Raw genomic sequence first — 19,493 nt, 5'->3', positions numbered from 1 at the left:
GTTAGGTAGGCTCGCTACAAGTCATGCCTCAGCCCCTGTCTTTCCCTGGGCCTCAGTTTTCCCCATCTGTCCAATGGGATTAACCATCGTTCCCCCACAAGCTTGCTGTGAGGTTTTGATGAGCTGGTATCTGTCCAGAGCTTAGCACCAAGACTGCCCTCGGAGGGTCCCATTTCCCAGATGGGAAACTTGAGGCACAGACCCTAATAACAGCACCTAGCTCCAGAGCCTTCTGTAACTCCCCATCGCCCATGGAGCACTGGCCAGTCAGAAGAGGCCCTGAGGGGACCTTAGTCTCATCTGAGCCAGAACACAGTCTGGAGGCCCAGGCCCTGACCCTTCCCTCCTGGCCTGTCCCTCTGCAGAGTGCATCCACCTCACCCCCTGAGAGTCTGGGGGAGGAGCGACCGAGCGGCACAGGTGGCAACGGGAAGCAGCAGAGAGCGGAGGAGAAGGATCTATCAGGCCCTTACGTGAGTAGGGACAAGCGGAGGTCTGGGGTGGGCATACAGGGCCTAGATCAGCCTCCAGCCTGGTCCATCAGAGCCTCCCAGTGCCCAGCTCTGTCCAAGACTCCCTCCCTCCAGAGCCTTCTATAGCTCCCCAATGCTCATGGGGCACCAGCCTATCACAAGAGACCCTGTGGTGGCAGGCTTAACCCTTTTGTTGCTCTAAGTTTCTGGGGCCCTAGATCCATTTTCCTGTCTCCTGGGCTTGACTCCATTTCACTCCCACCCCAAGCCCCCTTGAAGGAGCCCTGGTGATACAGTGTTTAAGCACTCAGCTGCTAATCGAAGGCTGGTGGTTTGAATGTACCAGCCACTCCACAGGAGAAAGATGTGGCAGTCTGCTTCTATAAAGATCACAGCCCTGGAAACCCTGTGGGGCAGTTCTCCTCTGTCCTGTAGGGCCACTGCGAGTCAGAATCGACTGGATGGTGACAGGTTTAGAGTCTGCTTCCCCTGCCTCTCAGAAACCCATGTTGCCACCAAGGCACAAAATGCCATTTCCTCCAGGAGGCCTTCCCTGATCCCCTCCCAGAGGACTGGGACCTCCTCTCTCTTTGTGAGCAATTGCTATACACCAGTATTCTCAAACTCTAGGGCCCCCAGCTAAGGGTGTCGGGGGTTGGCCGGCCGGGGACCACTTGTCCCATCTGCAGGGGTAGCTTGTGACTGGTGCCAGATGACTTCAGCCATGTGGGAACGAAGGCCGTGGCCTATCCAGCTGTCTCTTGGAGAAGCCTTAAATCTGGGTCCTTATGTGACTGCTTGCTTTTTTAAAGCTGGGGGCAACTAGTTCTGATTTAAAGAAGAAAATTGTGAACGAGAGTCAAAAAAACTCACCTGCCGGGTGGATTTGGCTCCCAGGCCACAGGTTACATGCAACCTATGCTCTTCCTGTGATCGCCAGCCAAACCGGAAGTCCCCTGAGGGCAGCCCAGCAAGTGCAGGATGGTGTTTTCCACATCAGTGAATGGAGGTGGAGCGTGTTCTTTCTTCTGAAGGCACTAGGGAGCTATGGAAGGATACAGAACAGGAGTGGGGATAGGTCTGAGGAAACTCTTTCTGGAAGGAGGCAAGGCTACAGGCGAGAACCCCAAGGAGGAAGTGGAAGTGAGGGTCTGTGCTAGGGCCGTGGAAATGGTAGAACAGATGGGTGAGACAGACACGCGTGGGAGACTGATTGGCTTTGTGGAGCGAGAGCAATGGAGGAGGTAAGGACAATTCCTGGTCTCTGCCTGTGCCAGGAAGGGAACATCACCCCCCACTGCATAGAGGAGTAAACTGAGGCCCGGAGAGGGGGAGGAGTCACCCAGGGCCCCACAGCACATCTTGGGCACTCAGCTGCCTCTCCTTGGCCCCTCTCCATGAGGGACCCACCCACTCCCTTCAGAAGGAAAGGGGCTGCTGTAGTCTGAGGGTCCCGAACCACCCCCGGGGCCAGTCCTGTGTGACACCCCTCCCCAGGAGATGTCTGGGGTCGTGGAGGCAGGGGCATGGCCAGGATGAGCTCTCTTCTTCTCCCTGCAGGAGAGCGATGAAGACAAGAGTGATTACAACCTGGTGGTGGACGAGGTGAGTCGGGGTCCAGCCTTCTCCCCACCTGACCTCCAGGGCTTTGAGGAGGGGAGCCAGGAGATCTGGGCAGAGAGCAAGTGGTGGGGTCTGGGGTGGGGAGAGTGGGAAACGCCAGCCTACTCTCCACTGTAACACAGGTGGGGAAACTGAGGGCCCAGGCTGGCCCTGTCACGTTGGGAGAGAAATGCCCCCTCCCTGGCCTCGCTTTTCCCCAATGTGCAATGGGAAACCACGCCAGGCACTTTTGTGTAGTCATTGCTGTGTGTCAGCCACTCTTCTAAGGTCCAGTGCTCATGGGAAGTGCCCTTAAACCGGGGATCCCTGGTGGCGCAGCCGTTAAGCGCTCGGCTGCTAACTGCGAGGTCAGTGGTTCAAACCCACCCAGTGGCTCCATGGGAGAAAGACCTGGCAATCTGTTCCTGTAAAGATTAAAACTAAACCAAACCCCTTATGCCGTTGAGTTGATGCCAACTCATAGGACCCTACAGGACAGAGTAGAACTGCCCTGTCAGGTTTCCAAGGCTGTGATCTCTACGGAAGCAGACTGCCACATCTTTCTCCCGTGGAGCATCTGGTAGGTTCAAACTGCCAACCTTCTGGTTAGCAGCTGAGCACTTTAATGACCGCACCACCAGGGCTCCTCATGTAAGTGTTACAACCGAGAAAACCCTATGAGGCAATTCTACGCTGTCACACGGGGTCTCTTGAGTCAAAATAGATTCGATGGCACCTAACAACGATGACAACATTAAACCCATTTTACAGATGAGCAAATCGAGGAGGTTTCATAAGCCTCCCAAGGTCACACAGCTAGAAATTAAGTGGGCCAGGGAGCTCCAGTGCCTATCCCCGGGACCCTCTAGATTTCTGCTTGTCTCTGTGATGGTCCCTCTTGGTGAGTGGGTCGTAGTGCTGGGTCTGGAGGTTGGGGTGGGGATGAAGAGGTGTATAGAGAGGGGCCCTCCTTCCCCTTCCACCTCACCCCCACTCAACGTCTCCTTCTTGAATGCAGGACCAGCCCTCAGAGCCTCCCAGCCCAGCGACCACTCCGTGTGGAAAAGCGCCAATCTGCGTCTCTGCCCGTCGAGAGCTCGTGGACAGCCCAGCCTCCTTGGCTTCCAGCCTTGGCTCACCACTCCCTAGAGCCAAGGAGCTTGTCCTGGTAAGGAGCGGGGAGGGGAAGACTTGAAACTTACTTCATTAATCCTGGAAACAAATTAAACACCAGGCAATGAGCAATTAGCTAGGCTAGTGTGTTGTCTGGAGTCCCTGAGTGGTACAGACTTTTCACACCCTTGGCTGCTAACCAAAAGGCTGGAAGTTCAAGTCTGCCCAGAGGTGCCTCGGAAGAAAGGCCTGGTGACTATTTCCAGAAACCCAGCCACTGAAAACCGTATTGGGTGCAGTTCTACTCTGCTATTTGTAGGAGTTGACTCAAAGGCAACTGGACTGAGTTTTTGGTTAACTATCTTCCAAGCAACTGTCTTGGAGGAAGTACAACCAGAATGCTCCTTAGAAGCGAGGATGGCAAGACTTCGTCTCTCGTACCTTGGACATGTCGTCAGGCGGGCTCAGTCTCTGGAGAAGGACATCATGCTTGGTAAGGTAGAGGGTCAGCCAAAAAAAAGAAAGACCCTCGACAAGATGCATTGACACAGTGGCTGCAACAATGGGCTCCCACAGAGCAATGATTGTGAGGGTGCCGCAGGACTGGGCAGTGTTTCGTCCTGTTGTATGTAGGGTCGCTATGAATCAGAACAGACTTGATGGCACCTAATGATATGATCATATCTACCAAGAAAGTCTTGGGTAGTGCAAAGAGTTTGCACTTGGCTGCTAATCTAAATATTGGCAGTTTGAACTCACCTAGTGGCGGCACGGAAGAAAGGCCTGGCAGTCTGCTGTAAAGATCACAGCCGAGAAAACCTTATGAAGCACAGTTCTTCTCTGTAACACATGAGGTCACCATGAGTCAGAGTTGATGGCAACTGGTTAGCACACTATCTTCCGGTTCTGATGATTTGGGGCCATCTTCCTAAAGTCAGCTCGAGGTTATTTAGGTAAATGTTCCCCCCTCTGTCTGACTCACTTTGCCAAACCTAAATCAATAGTAGAAGGCGACATGATATCACCACCTTATGTGGAGAACGAGGCTCTCATGCGATAGAAAATCCTCATGGAAATAACTGCGGCGAAAGCAGAACAGTAGAACTGAAAACAGAATGGTAGAACTGACACCTGGCTAGGCTGACCTCCAGGCCTGCAAGCCTTCAGACCTTCCAGAGGCTAGAGACACACCAGCGCCAGCCTGGGATCCAAATCCAAAAAACCTGCTGCCGTGGGGTCCATCCGACTCACAGCAACCCTAAAGGACAGAGTAGAACTGCCCCATAGGATTTCCAAGGAGCCCCTGGTGGATTCAAACTGCCCGACCTTTTTGGTTAACAGCTGTAGGTCTTAGCCACTATGCCACCAGGGTTTCCCCAGCCTGGGATGCTGTCCCCCAAAAGAAAGATAATAAAGCAACAACTTTTTCATTGTGATATTTAATGCCAGGACCTCCTAAAGGCACCTCCCCTGGGCATTTGCAATTCGGCTCCATTTTTCCCCCTCCTCCCAAATCTTCCCAGGCCCCTGCCCTGCACTTACCCGGAGAGACTGTGTCAGTTTCTAGGCCCCCCTCCCTGCAGGTTGCTATGGCAACTGCCAAGGTTGGGGCTGGAATTTCATCTGAAGTGCCCTCCTCCCACTGCCGAGATCCGTGGAGACCGGCAAGCGGGAGGGGCCTCTCCGTGCTAATGGAGAAGCCCCCAAGAGGTGGCCCCATCCGCTCACTCTTGTGGGGGTGTGGCTGTCACAATATGTGTGATTGTGCCATGGGGAGACACACCGACCCCAGCAAGGCAAGGAAGTTTCTTTAAAGGCAAATGAAACAATGACATAAAACCTGAGACAGAACAGTCCTCCTGACAGAGGTGCGGCTTCCTGGTGTCCTCAGATGTCCCCAGGGGGAGGTACAGCTGGGGGTGATGTCCCCTCCCCATGGGGAGCAAGAAGGAGCCCACTGGGGACTCGGTGCTGTCTCTGCACCCAGGGATTACACTGCGAGGTCTCCAGCTTCATGAACCCGTCTCTCAGTTTCTGAGTCTCTGTCCCTAAAGAATCCTGGCAGCCTCTAACTTCCTTTGTTCACTGTCCCCTGGTGACCCCTGCCCTCTGCAGGGTGTGCCTTTGCTCTGGACCTGCCTCAGGTCACTGCTCCACATCCACACTCCTGAGTGTGTATTTGTACTATGTACCTGGCTATATGCCCCTGCCGTTTTCATAGGAGGGGCATGCATCCACACTGTGTACCTTACCATATGCAGGCATGGTTCTCACAGGAGCTGTGTGTGTGGAGCACGGTGGTGTACATGTGTGCATCCACACTGTGTACCTTACCATATGCAGGCATGGTTCTCACAGGAGCTGTGTGTGTGGAGCACGGTGGTGTACATGTGTGCATCCACACTGTGTACCTTACCATATGCAGGCATGGTTCTCACAGGAGCTGTGTGTGTGGTGCACACTGGTGTACATGTGTGTATCCACACTGTGTACCTTACCATATGCAGGCATGGTTCATACAGGAGCTGTGTGTGTGGTGCACACTGGTGTACATGTGTGTATCCACACTGTGTACCTTACCATATGCAGGCATGGTTCATACAGGAGCTGTGTGTGTGGTGCACACTGGTGTACATGTGTGTATCCACACTGTGTACCTTACCGTATGCAGGCATGGTTCTCACAGGGGCTGTGTGTGTGGTGCACACTGGTGTACATGTGTGCATCCACACTGTGTACCTTACCGTATGTAGGCATGGTTCTCACAGGAGCTGTGTGTGTGGAGCACGGTGGTGTACATGTGTGCATCCACACTGTGTACCTTACCGTATGCAGGCATGGGTCTCACAGGAGCTGTGTGTGTGGTGCACGCTGGTGTACATGTGTATATCCATACTGTGTACCTTACAATAGGCAGGCATGGTTCTCACAAGAGCTGTGTGTGTGGTGCACACTGGTGTACATGTGTGTATCCACACTGTGTACCTTACCATATGTAGGCATGGTTCTCACAGGAGCTGTGTGTGTGGAGCACGGTGGTGTACATGTGTGTATCCACACTGTGTACCTTACCATATGCAGGCATGGTTCTCACAGGAGCTGTGTGTGTGGTGCACACTGGTGTACATGTGTGTATCCACACTGTGTACTTTACCATATGCAGGCATGGTTCTCACAGGAGCTGTGTGTTTGCGGAGCACACGGGTGTACATATGTGTATCCACACTACATACCTTACCACTCGCACGCAGGTTCTCATAGTAAGTGCATGTGTGGGTGTGCTTGGGTGTGCACGTGTACACTCCTGCGGGTAAACCCTGCACGAATCTTCCCAGGCAGATGCCCACCTGGCATTCTGCTGGGTGTCCCGCAGAGCTCAGGCAATCATCTCTGGGGCCCATCCCCTGGCGTGTGAGTACCTGCAGGGAGCACCTGTGCAGGCATGCCCCCCAGGGCCTCCTGTCACCTGCAACCCCTCAGGTGTGCCTGCTCCCTCCTCCCATCCAGGGTCTGAGCAGATCTGCAGTCTGCCAGGTGCCAGGGGCCTGGTGGAGCTCAGGCCTGTCCTTTCTTTGCAGAGCGACCTGCCTGCCAGCACCCCCGCCTCCAAGTCCTGTGACTCCTCCCCACCCCAGGATGCCTCCACCCCCGGGCCCAGCTCGGCCAGTCACCTCCGCCAGCTCACAGCCAAGCCAACACCTTCCACGGACAGCATCGGTGAGTGCCCTGCCTGCTGGAGGTTCTAGAATAGGGTAGGGGTTGGTGGGGACAGGAGGTTTGGGATCCAACCCTGGCGATTCCTTGGGCCATTTACATGACTCTAGGCTAGATGCTGCCTCACCCTGGGCCTCAGTTTCTTATTGTCTCTGCTGGACAGGTGGGGAAACTGAGACCCAGGGAGGGGAAGTGACTTACTCGGGGGCTACAGCCTAATGTACTGTAAAGACAAGCTTTCTAATTAGACAGGCTGGGGCTGGTGGCCAGGCTTGGATACTTAGCAGCTGTGTGACTTTGGAAAGTGACCCAAGCTCTCTGAGCCCCACTTTTCCTAACGGTACTTTAGAACAGCAAGGCTCGCTTTTGCTCTCTTACGGCCAGGCCCTGTGTGGTTCTGGGCCCCAGAGAGAACTCAGCCCTAGAAACTACTCTTAAGGGGCTCTGGGATGGTGGGGGAGAGGACCTAGAACCCAAAAATTCTCTCTGTGATCAGGGCTGGAATACAGGGAGAGACTCAAGATGGGGAAGGCTAGGGGATGAGAGGAGGTACAAGGATGTTCTTGACATGTTGAGCGACATTTGGTTTAGGTTTTAAAGGATGAGTAGGAGTTCGCCAATTGAAGAAGGAAAGGGACAGGCATGTCAGCCAGAGGGAACAGCATTTGTAAAAGGTCTGGAGGTGTGACAGGATATGGCATGTGTGGGATCAGACCATGGAGGCCTTGAATGACAGGTCAAGGAGCTGGCACCTTGCCCCCAAGACTGTGGGAGGCAGGATAAGGGCCTGGGGTGTTGAAGACCTGTCCTTGTCTCTCCTTGTTCAGCCCTGAGGAGCCCCCTGACCCTGTCCAGCCCCTTCACCACATCCTTCACTCTGGGCTCCCACAGCGCCCTCAACGGGGACCTGTCGGTGCCCAGCTCCTACGTCAGCCTCCACCTGTCCCCTCAGGTCAGCGGCTCTGTCGTGTATGGACGTTCCCCCATGGTGAGTCCTCAGTGGGGGTGCCAGGGGCTGTCAGAAGGGTCCAGGGGCTGGGGGCCGGGAAAAGAAACTAGCTATATAAGTAGAGATAAGAGAATGGGAAAAACAAGGAGAGTCCTGGCTCAGCCAATGTGGGAAGACAATCTGAGTGTCTCAGTGGCCCCACAAGCTCAATACAAATCAGCATCTGTGGCTGGGGAAAAAACAACTGTGATTATTCTGCATTAAAAAGAGCAGAGTGCCCAGGTCAGGGGAGGCAAGGGTACTGTTCAGCTTCCTGGTAGATGGTGTACAGTGGTTACCCCTGATTTTTAAGAGACAATGATAATTTTGAAAGATTTCCAAGGAAGGAGTAGGCTGGTGAGAAGACTAGAAATGATGTCTCATGAGGAGGAGTTGAAGAAATGAAGCATGAGACCCCTAAGCTGAGGCTGAGGGAACAGGCAGGGTCTGCCGCTGTAGCTGGAAAGCAGCCAAACCGTGTAAACAAATGCCCATGACTGTCAGTAAAACTTTATTGACAAAAACAGGTGGAGGGCTGGATTTGGGCCTGGAGCCATAGTTTGCCAACCTCTGCTCTACAGCAAATCTGAGAATCGGATGATGACTTAAGGATCCTTCCAATGCTAGGGTTCTGGGGTTCCCTAGATAGAGAATTCGGGGTTCCTTCAAATGAAAACCCCGGCTGCCTCATCTGTACTGTGGGTAGAGGAAAAGGCATCTCTGCTTTCTTGGGGAGGGCCAGATAAACAGATTGGGGGGCGTGACAGGTGGGCATGGGCGAGGGCAGGAGTTGGAGTCACCCGCGCTGTGATACCCCTTCTGGAATTGGCAGATGGCATTTGAATCACACCCACATCTCCGAGGGTCATCCATCTCGTCCTCCCTGCCCAGTATCCCTGGAGGAAAACCGTGAGTACCAGGGTGGGGCTTCCAGCCTCCTGCCTCCTCTAAGGGGCTTATACAGGATGTGGGGGGTAGTTCTTAGCTCCTTTCCCCAAAGCCTCTCCTGTAAGCCAATTGGAGTACCCAGGGGACCGCTCTGGAAATGCACAAGTGCAAAGTCTAGAATGGTAGTTCTCAACCGGGATACATTTTATCATTGGTCACTGTCTGGAGACATTTGTGATTGTCTTGCCTGGGGGCCGGGGATGCTACTGGCATTGAGTAGGTGGAGGCCAGGGATGCTGCTCAACACCTTACCATGCCCAGGACGGCCCCACCACAAAGAATTGTCTAGCCCTAGATATCAGTAGGGAGGCCCGGAGTGGTGCAAACGCGTTCAGCTGCTAACCGAAAGGTTCGAGGTTCGAGTCCACCCAGAGGTGTTTGCTCCTTTCTGACCCACGCCCTTTGGTCATGTTGTTGGCCTTTCTAAGCATGGCAGGGCGCCCAGCAGGGTGACAGCAGCCCCGGCCCTCCCTCCGAGGCTGTCCCCGGAGCTGGTCATACCCCTCCTGTGCAGGGCCTATTCCTTCCACGTGTCCGCGGACGGGCAGATGCAGCCGGTGCCCTTCCCCTCGGACGCCCTGGTGGGCGCGGGCATTCCCCGGCACGTTCGGCAGCTGCACACGCTGGCGCACGGCGAGGTGGTCTGCGCCGTCACCATCAGCGGCTCCACGCAACACGTGTACACGGGCGGCAAGGGTTGCGTGAAGGTGTGGGACGTGGGCCAGCCTGGCGCCAAGACGCCAGTGGCCCAGCTGGACTGCTTGGTGAGGGCGGGGGACCTTGCAGACCAAGGGGGCGGGCCTTGCAGGCCAGCGGGGCGGGGCTTATGGGCACACCAGGGGCGGACTTACGGGTAAACGGGGTGGAGTTTGAGGCCAACCTGGGGTGGGTCCTGGAAGGGCTTGCAGGTAAACCGGGGGTACAGAAGGCAAGTCAAACAGGGGCGGGGCTTGCAGGCCAACCGGGGGCGGGGCTTGCAGGCCAACCGGGGGCGGGGCTTGCAGGCCAACCAGCGCAGGGTTTTCAGGAAAACCAGGGATGGATTTTGAAGGCTAACTGGGGAGGGGCTCTTGGATGAGTGGCCTGGGCCCACCCTACAAACTTGCTCTCACCCGCCTAGAACCGGGACAACTACATTCGCTCCTGCAAGCTGCTGCCTGACGGCCGGAGTCTGATCGTGGGCGGCGAGGCCAGCACCTTGTCCATCTGGGACCTGGCGGCGCCCACACCCCGCATCAAAGCCGAGCTGACCTCCTCGGCCCCCGCCTGCTATGCGCTGGCAGTCAGCCCCGACGCCAAGGTCTGCTTCTCCTGCTGCAGCGACGGTAACATCGTGGTCTGGGACCTGCAGAACCAGACAATGGTCAGGTGGGTGGAGGGTGTTGGGGAGGGTGCTCAGTGGCCTTGGGCGCCCCTGACCCCTCTGTGCGGGCGTGGGGGGAAGGCAGAGGGGGGCCTGGGAGGGGGCCGGAGCCTTGCCAGCTCCTGTCTAGACGCGGGGCCCTTCTTCCTCCAGGCAGTTCCAGGGCCACACGGATGGAGCCAGCTGCATCGACATCTCTGATTACGGAACGAGACTGTGGACTGGGGGCCTGGACAACACCGTGCGCTGCTGGGACCTGCGGGAGGGCCGCCAGCTGCAGCAGCACGACTTCAGTTCCCAGGTGGCGTCATGGGGTCTGGCTGGGAGGGGACAAAAAGAAGCTCCAAGAATGCAGCCTCCCTCTCCCCTGAGACAACCCCTCCCCAGTGTGCAGCAGGACCAAGTCTCTGCCCTCTGTGTCCGTCTTTCTTGTCCCAGGCCATGGAGGAGCTGATTCATTGTAAGCTGTGGGTCTGCTGAGACCTTCAGATCATCTTCCTACATGCTCTGGCCAGCCTATTCCCCATTCCTTTGTCTCTCCTTGTGCAGCTGGTTTCTCCTCCCAGACTCTAGACCCTGAACTCTAGTGACAGCTGTTGGTGCCCCCACTAAAGACTCACCATGAGGGAATGTCCATACACGACAGAGCCACTGACCTGGTGGACAGGTGGAGGCTGACATAGGAGCTGGGTTGACAGGTCTCCATTGAGGGCACTATGAGAGCCAGACTGAAGGATGTAGTAAAGGGGCTGGACAAGGTCGGATGCTCCTTAGGGCTGAGCAAGAAGAGATGAGGACAGATCTTCAGATACCTTGGGGCCAGATCCTGCTGCCCACTGTCTTGGGAGCAGGGTGCAAGTTTCTTGGCCTGTCATTCAAGGCCTCTATGCTCTGGTCCCACACACTCCATACTCTGTTACACCTCCAGGCCTTTGCACATATTGTTCCTTTTGGCTGACATGCCTTTCCCTTCTTTTCTCCAACTGGTGAACTCCTATTCATCCTTCAAAACCCATCTCCAACTTTTCCCCCACCTTGAAGCCCAGGGAGATTTCGCTCCCAAGATCTTTATGGCCCATCTACTTTTCTCTTTGACTTGGTGGTTCCTTTGATGGGGAAGTCGGGGTGGAGGTTATAGCTGTCCATCCTGCATCTCCAAGATTTCGGTAGGTTGTTTACATTTCTGGGACTCTCATGGTGAGTACCTCCCATCCACCAAGCCCCTACCTTTATATGAGAACAGTTCCTATGTGGCCAGGAGAGATTTCCCAGGCATTTGAAACTTGCCAGGCTTCCCTGCTATATAGTCTGTGGGTTTTTGCATATGTCTTACTTGCCAGTGAGACACCAAGAGGCTTAGGTTGGAAGAGGACCTTATTCCTTTCCGTGCCTAGGATGAAGCCCCTGCGTGGTGCACACAGTGAATGTGCTCGACTGCTAACCAAAACGTTGAAGGTTCAGTCCACTCAGAGGCACCTCAGAAGAAAGGCCTGGTTATCTACTTCTGAGAAATCATCCATTGCAAACCCTGTGGAGCATGTTTCTGCTCTGACCCACATGGGGTCTCCATGAGATGGAAGTCACTCCACAACAGCCGGTTTCCTGGTGCCTAGGATGGGATGGGAGCCTTGGGGGCACAATGGTTAAGTGCAGTTCAAACCTACCCAACATCACCTTGGGAGAAAGACCTGGCAATCTGCTTCCATGGAGATGACAGCTTAGGAAACCCCATGGGGCAGTTCTACTCTGTCACATGGGCTGCTGTGATGGCACCCCACAGTAACAGGAAGGGGTGAGACATGGAATGATGAGGCCACATGTCTTCCAAATAAAAGCAAAAAGAAGTGCTGGCCAGTGGGAAAAGTTAGAGCTGGGAGTCAGACGGCCTGCCTCCCAGGACTTGCTGTGTGACCTTGAATGAGAGGCAGCCTCAGAGTCCACCATCTGCTAAAGGGGGCGGTTGTCCTCGCCTGGCTTCCCCCTCCCTCCTTCCTCCCTCCAGCGTGGTTGTGTGCTCCAAGAGGATAATGGGTGTGAGGCCCGGGGGCTCCGTGTAATTCCGATTAATATTAATGACGGAACATGCAGCCGCCTGCTGCGTTCCCGGCCCTGGGCCAGCTGCCTCTCTACATGGGGGCTGAAGTGGGGGCACATTGGCCCCCCTTTTCCCCCTGCTGCTGGGTCCGGGCCTCCCCTAACACCCTGAGGGATCCTAGATCCCACCTCTCCCCCCTTCACCCTCAGATCTTCTCCCTGGGCCACTGCCCGAACCAGGACTGGCTGGCGGTCGGCATGGAGAGCAGCAACGTGGAGATTCTGCACGTCCGGAAGCCAGAGAAATACCAGCTGCACCTTCACGAGAGCTGCGTGCTCTCTCTCAAGTTCGCCTCCTGCGGTGCGTCCTCCCCAGGGGGGTCAGCAGTCAGGGTCCTGGGGTGGAGCTACCAGATTTAGCAAAAATATAAAACTAAATCAGGACGCCTGGTTATTTACACTTGAATCCTAGAGCAACAACACATCATTTGTTAGCGTACGTATGCCCCAAATATCGCATGAGATACACATATACCAGACAGTACAGAGTTTGTTAGTACAAGTATGCCCCAAATATTGTGCAGGACATACTTATACCAAAAAAATCATGCAACTTGTACAAGTATCCTCCAAATATTGTATGGGATGTTCTTAAAGCAAACAAACACCCATAAATTGTTAGTATAAAAATATATGTCCCAAATATTGCATGATATACATAAAAAAAATTTTGTTAGTACAGGTATGTCCTAGGTATTTCGTAGGTCATACTTACATAAAAATACAAGTAACTTTTCCTACCAGTATATGTCCCAAGTATGTCATGGGACCTATTTATACTTGAAAGCAGCCCCAGTGGTGCAACAGTTAAGTGCTTGGCTGCAAACTGAAAGGCTGGCGGTTTGAACCCGCTCAGTGGCTCTGTGGGAGAAAGACCTGGTGATCTGTTCCCATAAAGGCTGCAGCCTAGAAAACCCTCTGGGGGAGTGCTGCTCTGTCACATGGGTCGCTGTGAGTGGGAATCGACTCGATGGTACCTGACAGCACTTAAAGACAAATAACGCATAGGAAGGTATGTAGAAACCAACGTTGATTAGTGGTGTTCAGGGGTAAGTGGCAGGAGGTGAAAGGGGGGACTCGTTGCTCAGGTTAAGTGCAGTTCAAATCAGAAGTTGGAAAATATGGCCTTGGTGACAGTAATGACACGGGAGATCGCGTGATAGGATTCTGCAAGACCGATGACGTAATCATCAGAAATACCTTTTTCAGCAACATACACTGCAGCTGTGCACGTGGACCTCGCCGGATGGGACACACAGGACTCCAGCCAACCACAGCTGTCGAGAGACACAATGGAGAGAGAAGCTCAATATCATCAGTCAGAATAAGGCCGGGAGAAGAGACCAGCAACTCCTCCTGCAAGTTCAAGTTGAAGCTGAAGAAAATTTAAACAAGTTCCCAAGAGCCAAAATATGACCTTGAGTATATCCCACCTGCATTTAAAGACCATCTCAAGAATAGATTTGACACAAAGAACACTAGTGACTGAAGACCAGACGAGTTGTGGGATGATATCAAGGATATCAGACATGAAGAAAGCAAGAGGTCATTAAAAAGACAGGAAAGAAAGAAAGGTCCAAAATGGATGTCAGAAGAGACTCTGAAACTTGTTCTGGAACGTAGAGTAGCTAAAGCAAAAGGAAGAAATGATGAAGTAAAACAGCTGAACACAAGATTTCAAAGGGCGGCTCAAGAAGACAAAGTAAAGTATTATAATGACATGTGCAAAGAGCTGGAGATAGAAGACCAAAGGGAAGAACACACTCAGCATTTCTCATGCTGAAAGAACTGAAGAAAAAATTCAAGCCTCAAATTGCAATATCGAAGGATTCTGTGGGCATCTGTCCCTGGAGAAGGACATCATGCTTGGTAAAATGGAGGGTCAGTGAAAAAGGGAAAGACCCTCAGTGAGATGGATTGACACAGTGGCTGCAACAGTGGGCTCAGCATAGCAATGATTGTGAAGGTGGTGCAGGACTGGACAGGGTTTTGTTCTGTTGTATATGGTGTCCTTATGAGTCGGAAGCAACTCAACTGCACCTAACAACAACAACATGGGCAAAAATTGAACGACGCAGGAAGCATGAAAAGAAGATGGAATACACAGAGGCACTGTACCAAAAAGAGTGGTTGACGTTCAACCATTTCAGAAGGTACATTTCATCAAGAACCAATGATACTGAAGGAAGAAGTCCAAGCTACACAGAAGGCATTGGTGAAAAACAAGGCTGCGATTGACAGGATACCTACTGAGATGTTTCAACAAATGGATGCAACGGCGGAAGTGCTCACTTATCTGGCCAACCAACAGGAAGAGATCCATATTTGTGCCCAATTCAAAAAAAGGTGACCCAGCAGAATGCAGAAGTTGTTGGACAGTATCAATAAGATCACATGCAAGTACAATTTTGCTGAAGATCACTCAAAAATGGCTACAGCAGTACATTGATGGGGAACTGCCAGAAATTCAGGCCAGATTCAGAAGAGGGTGTGGAACCACGGATATCACTGCTGATGTCAGAGGCATCCTGGCTGAAAGCAGGGAATACCAGAAGGATGTTTACCTGTGTTTTATTGACTATGCAAAGGCATTCGACTGTGTGGATCAAAACAACATTGGAAAGAATGGGAATTCCAGAACACTTAATCGTGCTCATGAGGAACCTGTACAAAGACCAAGAGGTAGTCTTTGGAACAGAGAAGGGGATACTGTGTGGTTTAAAGTCAGGAAAGGTATGCATCAGGGTTGTATCCTTTCACCATACTTAATCTGTACGCTGAGCAAATAATCCGAGAAGCTGGACTATATGAAGAAGAACGGGGCATCAGGGTTAGAGGAAGACTCATTAACAACCTGGGTTATGCAGATGACACAACCTTGCTTGCTGAAAGTGAGGAGGACTTGAAGCACTTACTGATGAAGAGCAAAGACCACAGCCTTCAGTATGGATTACACCTCAACATAAAGAAAACAAAAATCCTCACAACTGGACCAATGAGCAGCAGCATGATAAATGGAGAAAAGATTGAAGTTGTCAAGGATTTTATTTTCCTTGGATCCACAATCAATGTCCATGGAGCAGCAGTCAGGAAATCAAAGGACGTATTACATTAGGCAAATCTGCTGCAAAAGACGTCTTTAAAGTGTTGAAAGCAAGGATGTCACGTTGAAGACTAAGGTGCGCCTGACCCAAGCCATGGTATTTTCAGTCACCTCATCTGCATGTGAAAGCTGGACAATGAATAAGGAAGACGGAAGAATTGACACCTTTGAATTATGGTGTTGGTGAAGAATATTGAATATACCATGGACTGCCAAAAGAACAAAGAAATCTGCCTTGGAAGAAGTACAGCCAGAATGCTCATTAGAAGCGAGGATGGCGAGACGTGTCTTGAATACTTTGGACATGTTGTCAGGAAGGCCCAGTCCTTGGAGAAGGACATCATGCTTGGTGTCATGGATTGAGTCATGTCCCCCCTAAAATGTATCAATTTCGCTGGGCCATGAGTCCCAGTATTGTGTGGTTGTCCTCCATTTTGTGATTGTAAGTGTTTGGTAAAGAGGATTAGGGTGGGCTTGTAACACCCTTACTAAGGTCACATCCCTAATCCAATGTAAAGGGAGTTTCCCTGGGGCGTGTCCTCTACCACCTTTTATCTTATAAGAGATAAAAGGAAAGGGAATGCAGCAGAGGGGGGGACCTCATATCACCAAGAAAGTAGTGCCAGGAGCAGAGCCCATCCTTTGGGCCTAAGGTTCCTGGGCTGAGATGCTCCAAATCAAGGGAAGACTGATGACAAGGACCTTCCTCTGGAGCCAACAGAGAGAGGAAGCCTTCCCCTGGAGCCAGCATCCTGAATTTGGACTTGCAGCCTCCTAGACTGTGAGAGAATAAATTTCTTTGTTGAGGCCATCCACTTGTGGTATTTCTGTTACAGCAGCACTAGATGACTGAGACACTTGGTATAGTAGAGGGTCAATGACAAAGAGGAAGACCCTCGATGACATGGAGTGACACAGTGGTTGCAACAATGGGCTCAAACATAACAACAATTGTGAGGATGGCACAGGACTGGGCAGTGTTTCGTTCTGTTGTACGTGGGGTCACAGTGAGTCGAAATAGACTGGATGGTACCTAACAACAACAACCTCTCTGCTTAGGGGACATTGAGCTTGTTAAGGGTGATGGAAAATTTAGAAATGGGTAATGGTGATGACTGAAGAACATAATTAATGTTGCTGAATGGCTCATTTGAAGAATGTTAAAATGGCAAATGCTTTGTTACGTATATATTTACCACAATTTAAAAAATTTTTAATAACACTTTAGTATAAATATGTCCAAAATATTGCATAGGACATGCTTATACTGAAAAAACACATGACTTGTTAGTATGAGTATATCCCAAGTTTGCATGGGACATACTTACACTCAGAAATAATGAAATGTTTGGGAGATATTTGTACAAAAAAGTTATTTGTTGTTTATCTGAGATTCAGGTTTAACTGGGCATCCTGTATTTTATCTGGCAGTTCTATCTGGGGGCTCCCCGTTCTTCAGGGCCAGGTGCAGCCTTTTGGAACCTTGATTTTACCATCTGGAAAATGGGGTCAAGGATTGAGCCTCAGCCCTCCAAGAGCCTCATGCCCCCCAAATGAGGGTGGAAGCGTATGGAAAGAAAGGGAGAGGCCAGTCCCAGTCCTGCCCTCCTCACCCTCTCGATGTCCTTCTCCCCCCAGGACGGTGGTTTGTGAGCACCGGGAAGGACAACCTGCTCAACGCATGGAGGACGCCGTATGGAGCCAGCATTTTCCAGGTAATCAGGTCTGCAGCCCCCACCAACTCCCCACCCCTGGCAGGGCACCATGTCCCCAGGTGCTCCAGGTGGCTGGCCTGGGGGTAATACAATGGACACACCCCTATCCCAGTGGATCCCCACCATTCAGGTGGCTTCCCTACCATTCAGCTACTAAAGCAGGGTTGGCAAACTTCAGCCCAGGGGCCTATTCTGGCCCCCTGCCTGTTTTTGTAAATAAAGTTTTATTGGCACACAGCCACACTCATTTCTGTATTCTCTATGGTGACTTACAGCCTTCCTGCTGGGTGTGAAGTGGTTTTTATATTTTTAAAGGGATGCAAAAAACAACACAGTGGAATATCCGACAGAGACTTATGTGGCCTGCTAAGCTGAAAATATTTACTATGGGCCCATTAACAGAAAGTCTGCCCACCCCTGGGGTAGGTCATCCTGTTGGCTGTAAGCCTGCCTTGACCCTCTGCAGGGCTGCGTGACCTTGGCCTGGTGCACACCCTCTCTGAGCTTCCCAGGAAAGGGTGTCGGGCAAGCAGGAGTATTGTTACTTGTACAAAGCCTCTGACTTTCAAGGCTCAGGTCCAAAAGACATTCTGGAATATCCCCCCTTGTTCCTGCTCTGGGCTCCCTCATCCGGAGTCCTGACTCTGCCCCAGCCTTGACCATAAACCCATCCTCCTCCCCCTGAACATGACTCTGGGTAGTCAGAAACCAGGCACCAAAGACTACGGATACACTGGCCGACCCACCTCTCCTCTCCCCTCACCCCATCCGCAGTCCAAGGAGTCGTCTTCCGTCTTGAGCTGCGACATCTCTGGGAACAACAAGTACATCGTGACTGGCTCGGGGGACAAGAAGGCCACGGTGTATGAGGTGGTCTACTGAGACCCCCCACTCTTCCTGCACTCCGACTCCTAGGGGAGGGGCATCTGGGACAGAGACCCCAACGACCCCCTCTTCATCTACACCGATGCACTCAATCCCATCCGCTATCTGGCTAACCCCCTCATTTTTTCCTGCTGGACGTGGGGGCTGAGGGGCTGGGGGGCTTTGGGGAAATAAATGTATTTATCAGAATCGCCTTTCTGTCTTGGGGCTGGGGAGCTGGGGATCATTGATTTCCTTGGGCACGTTCTGGAGGGGAAGCCGCTTTCTGGCTGTGATCATGGGTAAGTTGCTTTCCTTCCCCCTGCCTCTTTTTCCCTGTCTGGACAATGAGATCATTCATTCATTCTGCATGGAAACATTGAGGCCACTACTATGAGTGGAAGGAGCCCTGGTGGTGCAGAGGTTAAGTGCTCGGCTGCTAATCAAAAGATCAGAGGTTTGAACTCACCAGGTGCTCCGTGGGAGAAAGATGTGGCAGTCTGCTTCCAGAAAGATCACAACCTTGGAAACCCTACGGGGCTGCTCTACTCTGTCCTACAGGGTTGCTATGAGTCAGAATTGACTCAGTGGCAATGGGTTTGGATACAGGGTGAGTAGTGGTGGCTTAGCCGTAAAATTTTTGCCTTCCATGTGAGAGACCCAGGCTTGATTCCCAGCCAGTGCTCCTCATCCATGGCCACCACCCCAACTGTCAGCCTCCACTTGTGTGGTGCTTTGATGCTGAACAGGTTTCAGTGGCGCTTCCAGGCTAAGACTAGGAAGAAAGGCCTGGTGATCGATGTCCAAAAATCAGTGAACACTCTATGGATCACAAGGGAACATTGTCTGATCCACAAGCAATCGTGGGGATGTACAGTATTTCATTCCATTGTGCATGGGGTCTCCGTGAGTTGGGAACCAGCCTGACGGCGGGCAACAACGATGGGAATCAGGTGCTGTGTTAGAAGAGCTGAGGTTATGGAGTCCCTGGGTGGTGCAAGCAGTTAAGTGGTTAAGGTTGGGGGGGTTCAAGTCCACCCAGGGGCACTGCAGAAGAAAGGCTTGGCAACCAACTCCTGGAAAAATCAGCCACTGAAAACCCTATGGAGCACAGTTTTACTCTGACACACTGGGGGTCAGTACTGGCAACCAGTAAAGTTGAGGTTATACCACATAACAAATGGCCCCAGATCGCAGAGGCTTAGCCCAGCAAACAGTCCTTTTTCCCTTATGTTTATGCTCATGGGGTGTGTGTGACTCAACTCCAGTCACTCAGAGCCCCAGGCTGGCGCAGCTTCCATCATCTGGCTATGTGCTTTCAGGGTATCACACAGCAGGCAAGAAGCATCGCAGTTTTGAAAAGCTCTGGCCTGAAAGGCTCACGTATCTCTGGCCCTCAGCTCTTTGGACAGAATCGTCCCGAGATGCTGAAGTCCAAAGGCCTGGGGCATAGTGGGGGAGAACACAGCTATTCGGGGCACAGTTGCGCTTCCTGTGAGGCTTAGCAGTAATTCAC

At 52.3% G+C, this 19,493-nt stretch overlaps 1 protein-coding gene across 6 annotated transcripts in view; it reads left to right on the top strand.

Moving 5' to 3' along the window:
• The window catches only part of TLE2 (TLE family member 2, transcriptional corepressor), a 28,869-nt gene extending 9,666 nt beyond the window's left edge, over positions 1–19,203 (top strand). For 3 of the 6 annotated variants that reach the window (XM_064280245.1, XM_064280242.1, XM_023540934.2), the window contains 12 exons: positions 366–473; positions 2,034–2,078; positions 3,094–3,243; positions 6,767–6,905; positions 7,730–7,890; positions 8,723–8,799; positions 9,353–9,602; positions 9,959–10,206; positions 10,355–10,502; positions 12,446–12,596; positions 17,037–17,113; positions 17,888–19,202. In XM_064280245.1, coding sequence (XP_064136315.1) covers positions 366–473; positions 2,034–2,078; positions 3,094–3,243; positions 6,767–6,905; positions 7,730–7,890; positions 8,723–8,799; positions 9,353–9,602; positions 9,959–10,206; positions 10,355–10,502; positions 12,446–12,596; positions 17,037–17,113; positions 17,888–17,995 — 1,662 coding nt within the window. In that variant the 3' untranslated portion in view covers positions 17,996–19,202. Of the gene's footprint in view, positions 1–365; positions 474–2,033; positions 2,079–3,093; positions 3,244–6,766; positions 6,906–7,729; positions 7,891–8,722; positions 8,800–9,352; positions 9,603–9,958; positions 10,207–10,354; positions 10,503–12,445; positions 12,597–17,036; positions 17,114–17,887 lie in introns of all 6 variants that reach the window. The other 3 variants (XM_064280243.1, XM_064280244.1, XM_064280246.1) reach the window with 2 other exon arrangements.
• The last annotated feature ends 290 nt before the right edge of the window (positions 19,204–19,493 follow it).

The sequence above is a fragment of the Loxodonta africana genome, chromosome 3 (genome assembly GCF_030014295.1).
Source record: "Loxodonta africana isolate mLoxAfr1 chromosome 3, mLoxAfr1.hap2, whole genome shotgun sequence".
Classification (NCBI taxonomy): Eukaryota; Metazoa; Chordata; class Mammalia; order Proboscidea; family Elephantidae; genus Loxodonta; species Loxodonta africana.
The sequence above is the reverse complement of the archived record's forward strand: the minus strand, read 5'-3'. Positions and strand labels throughout refer to the sequence as shown.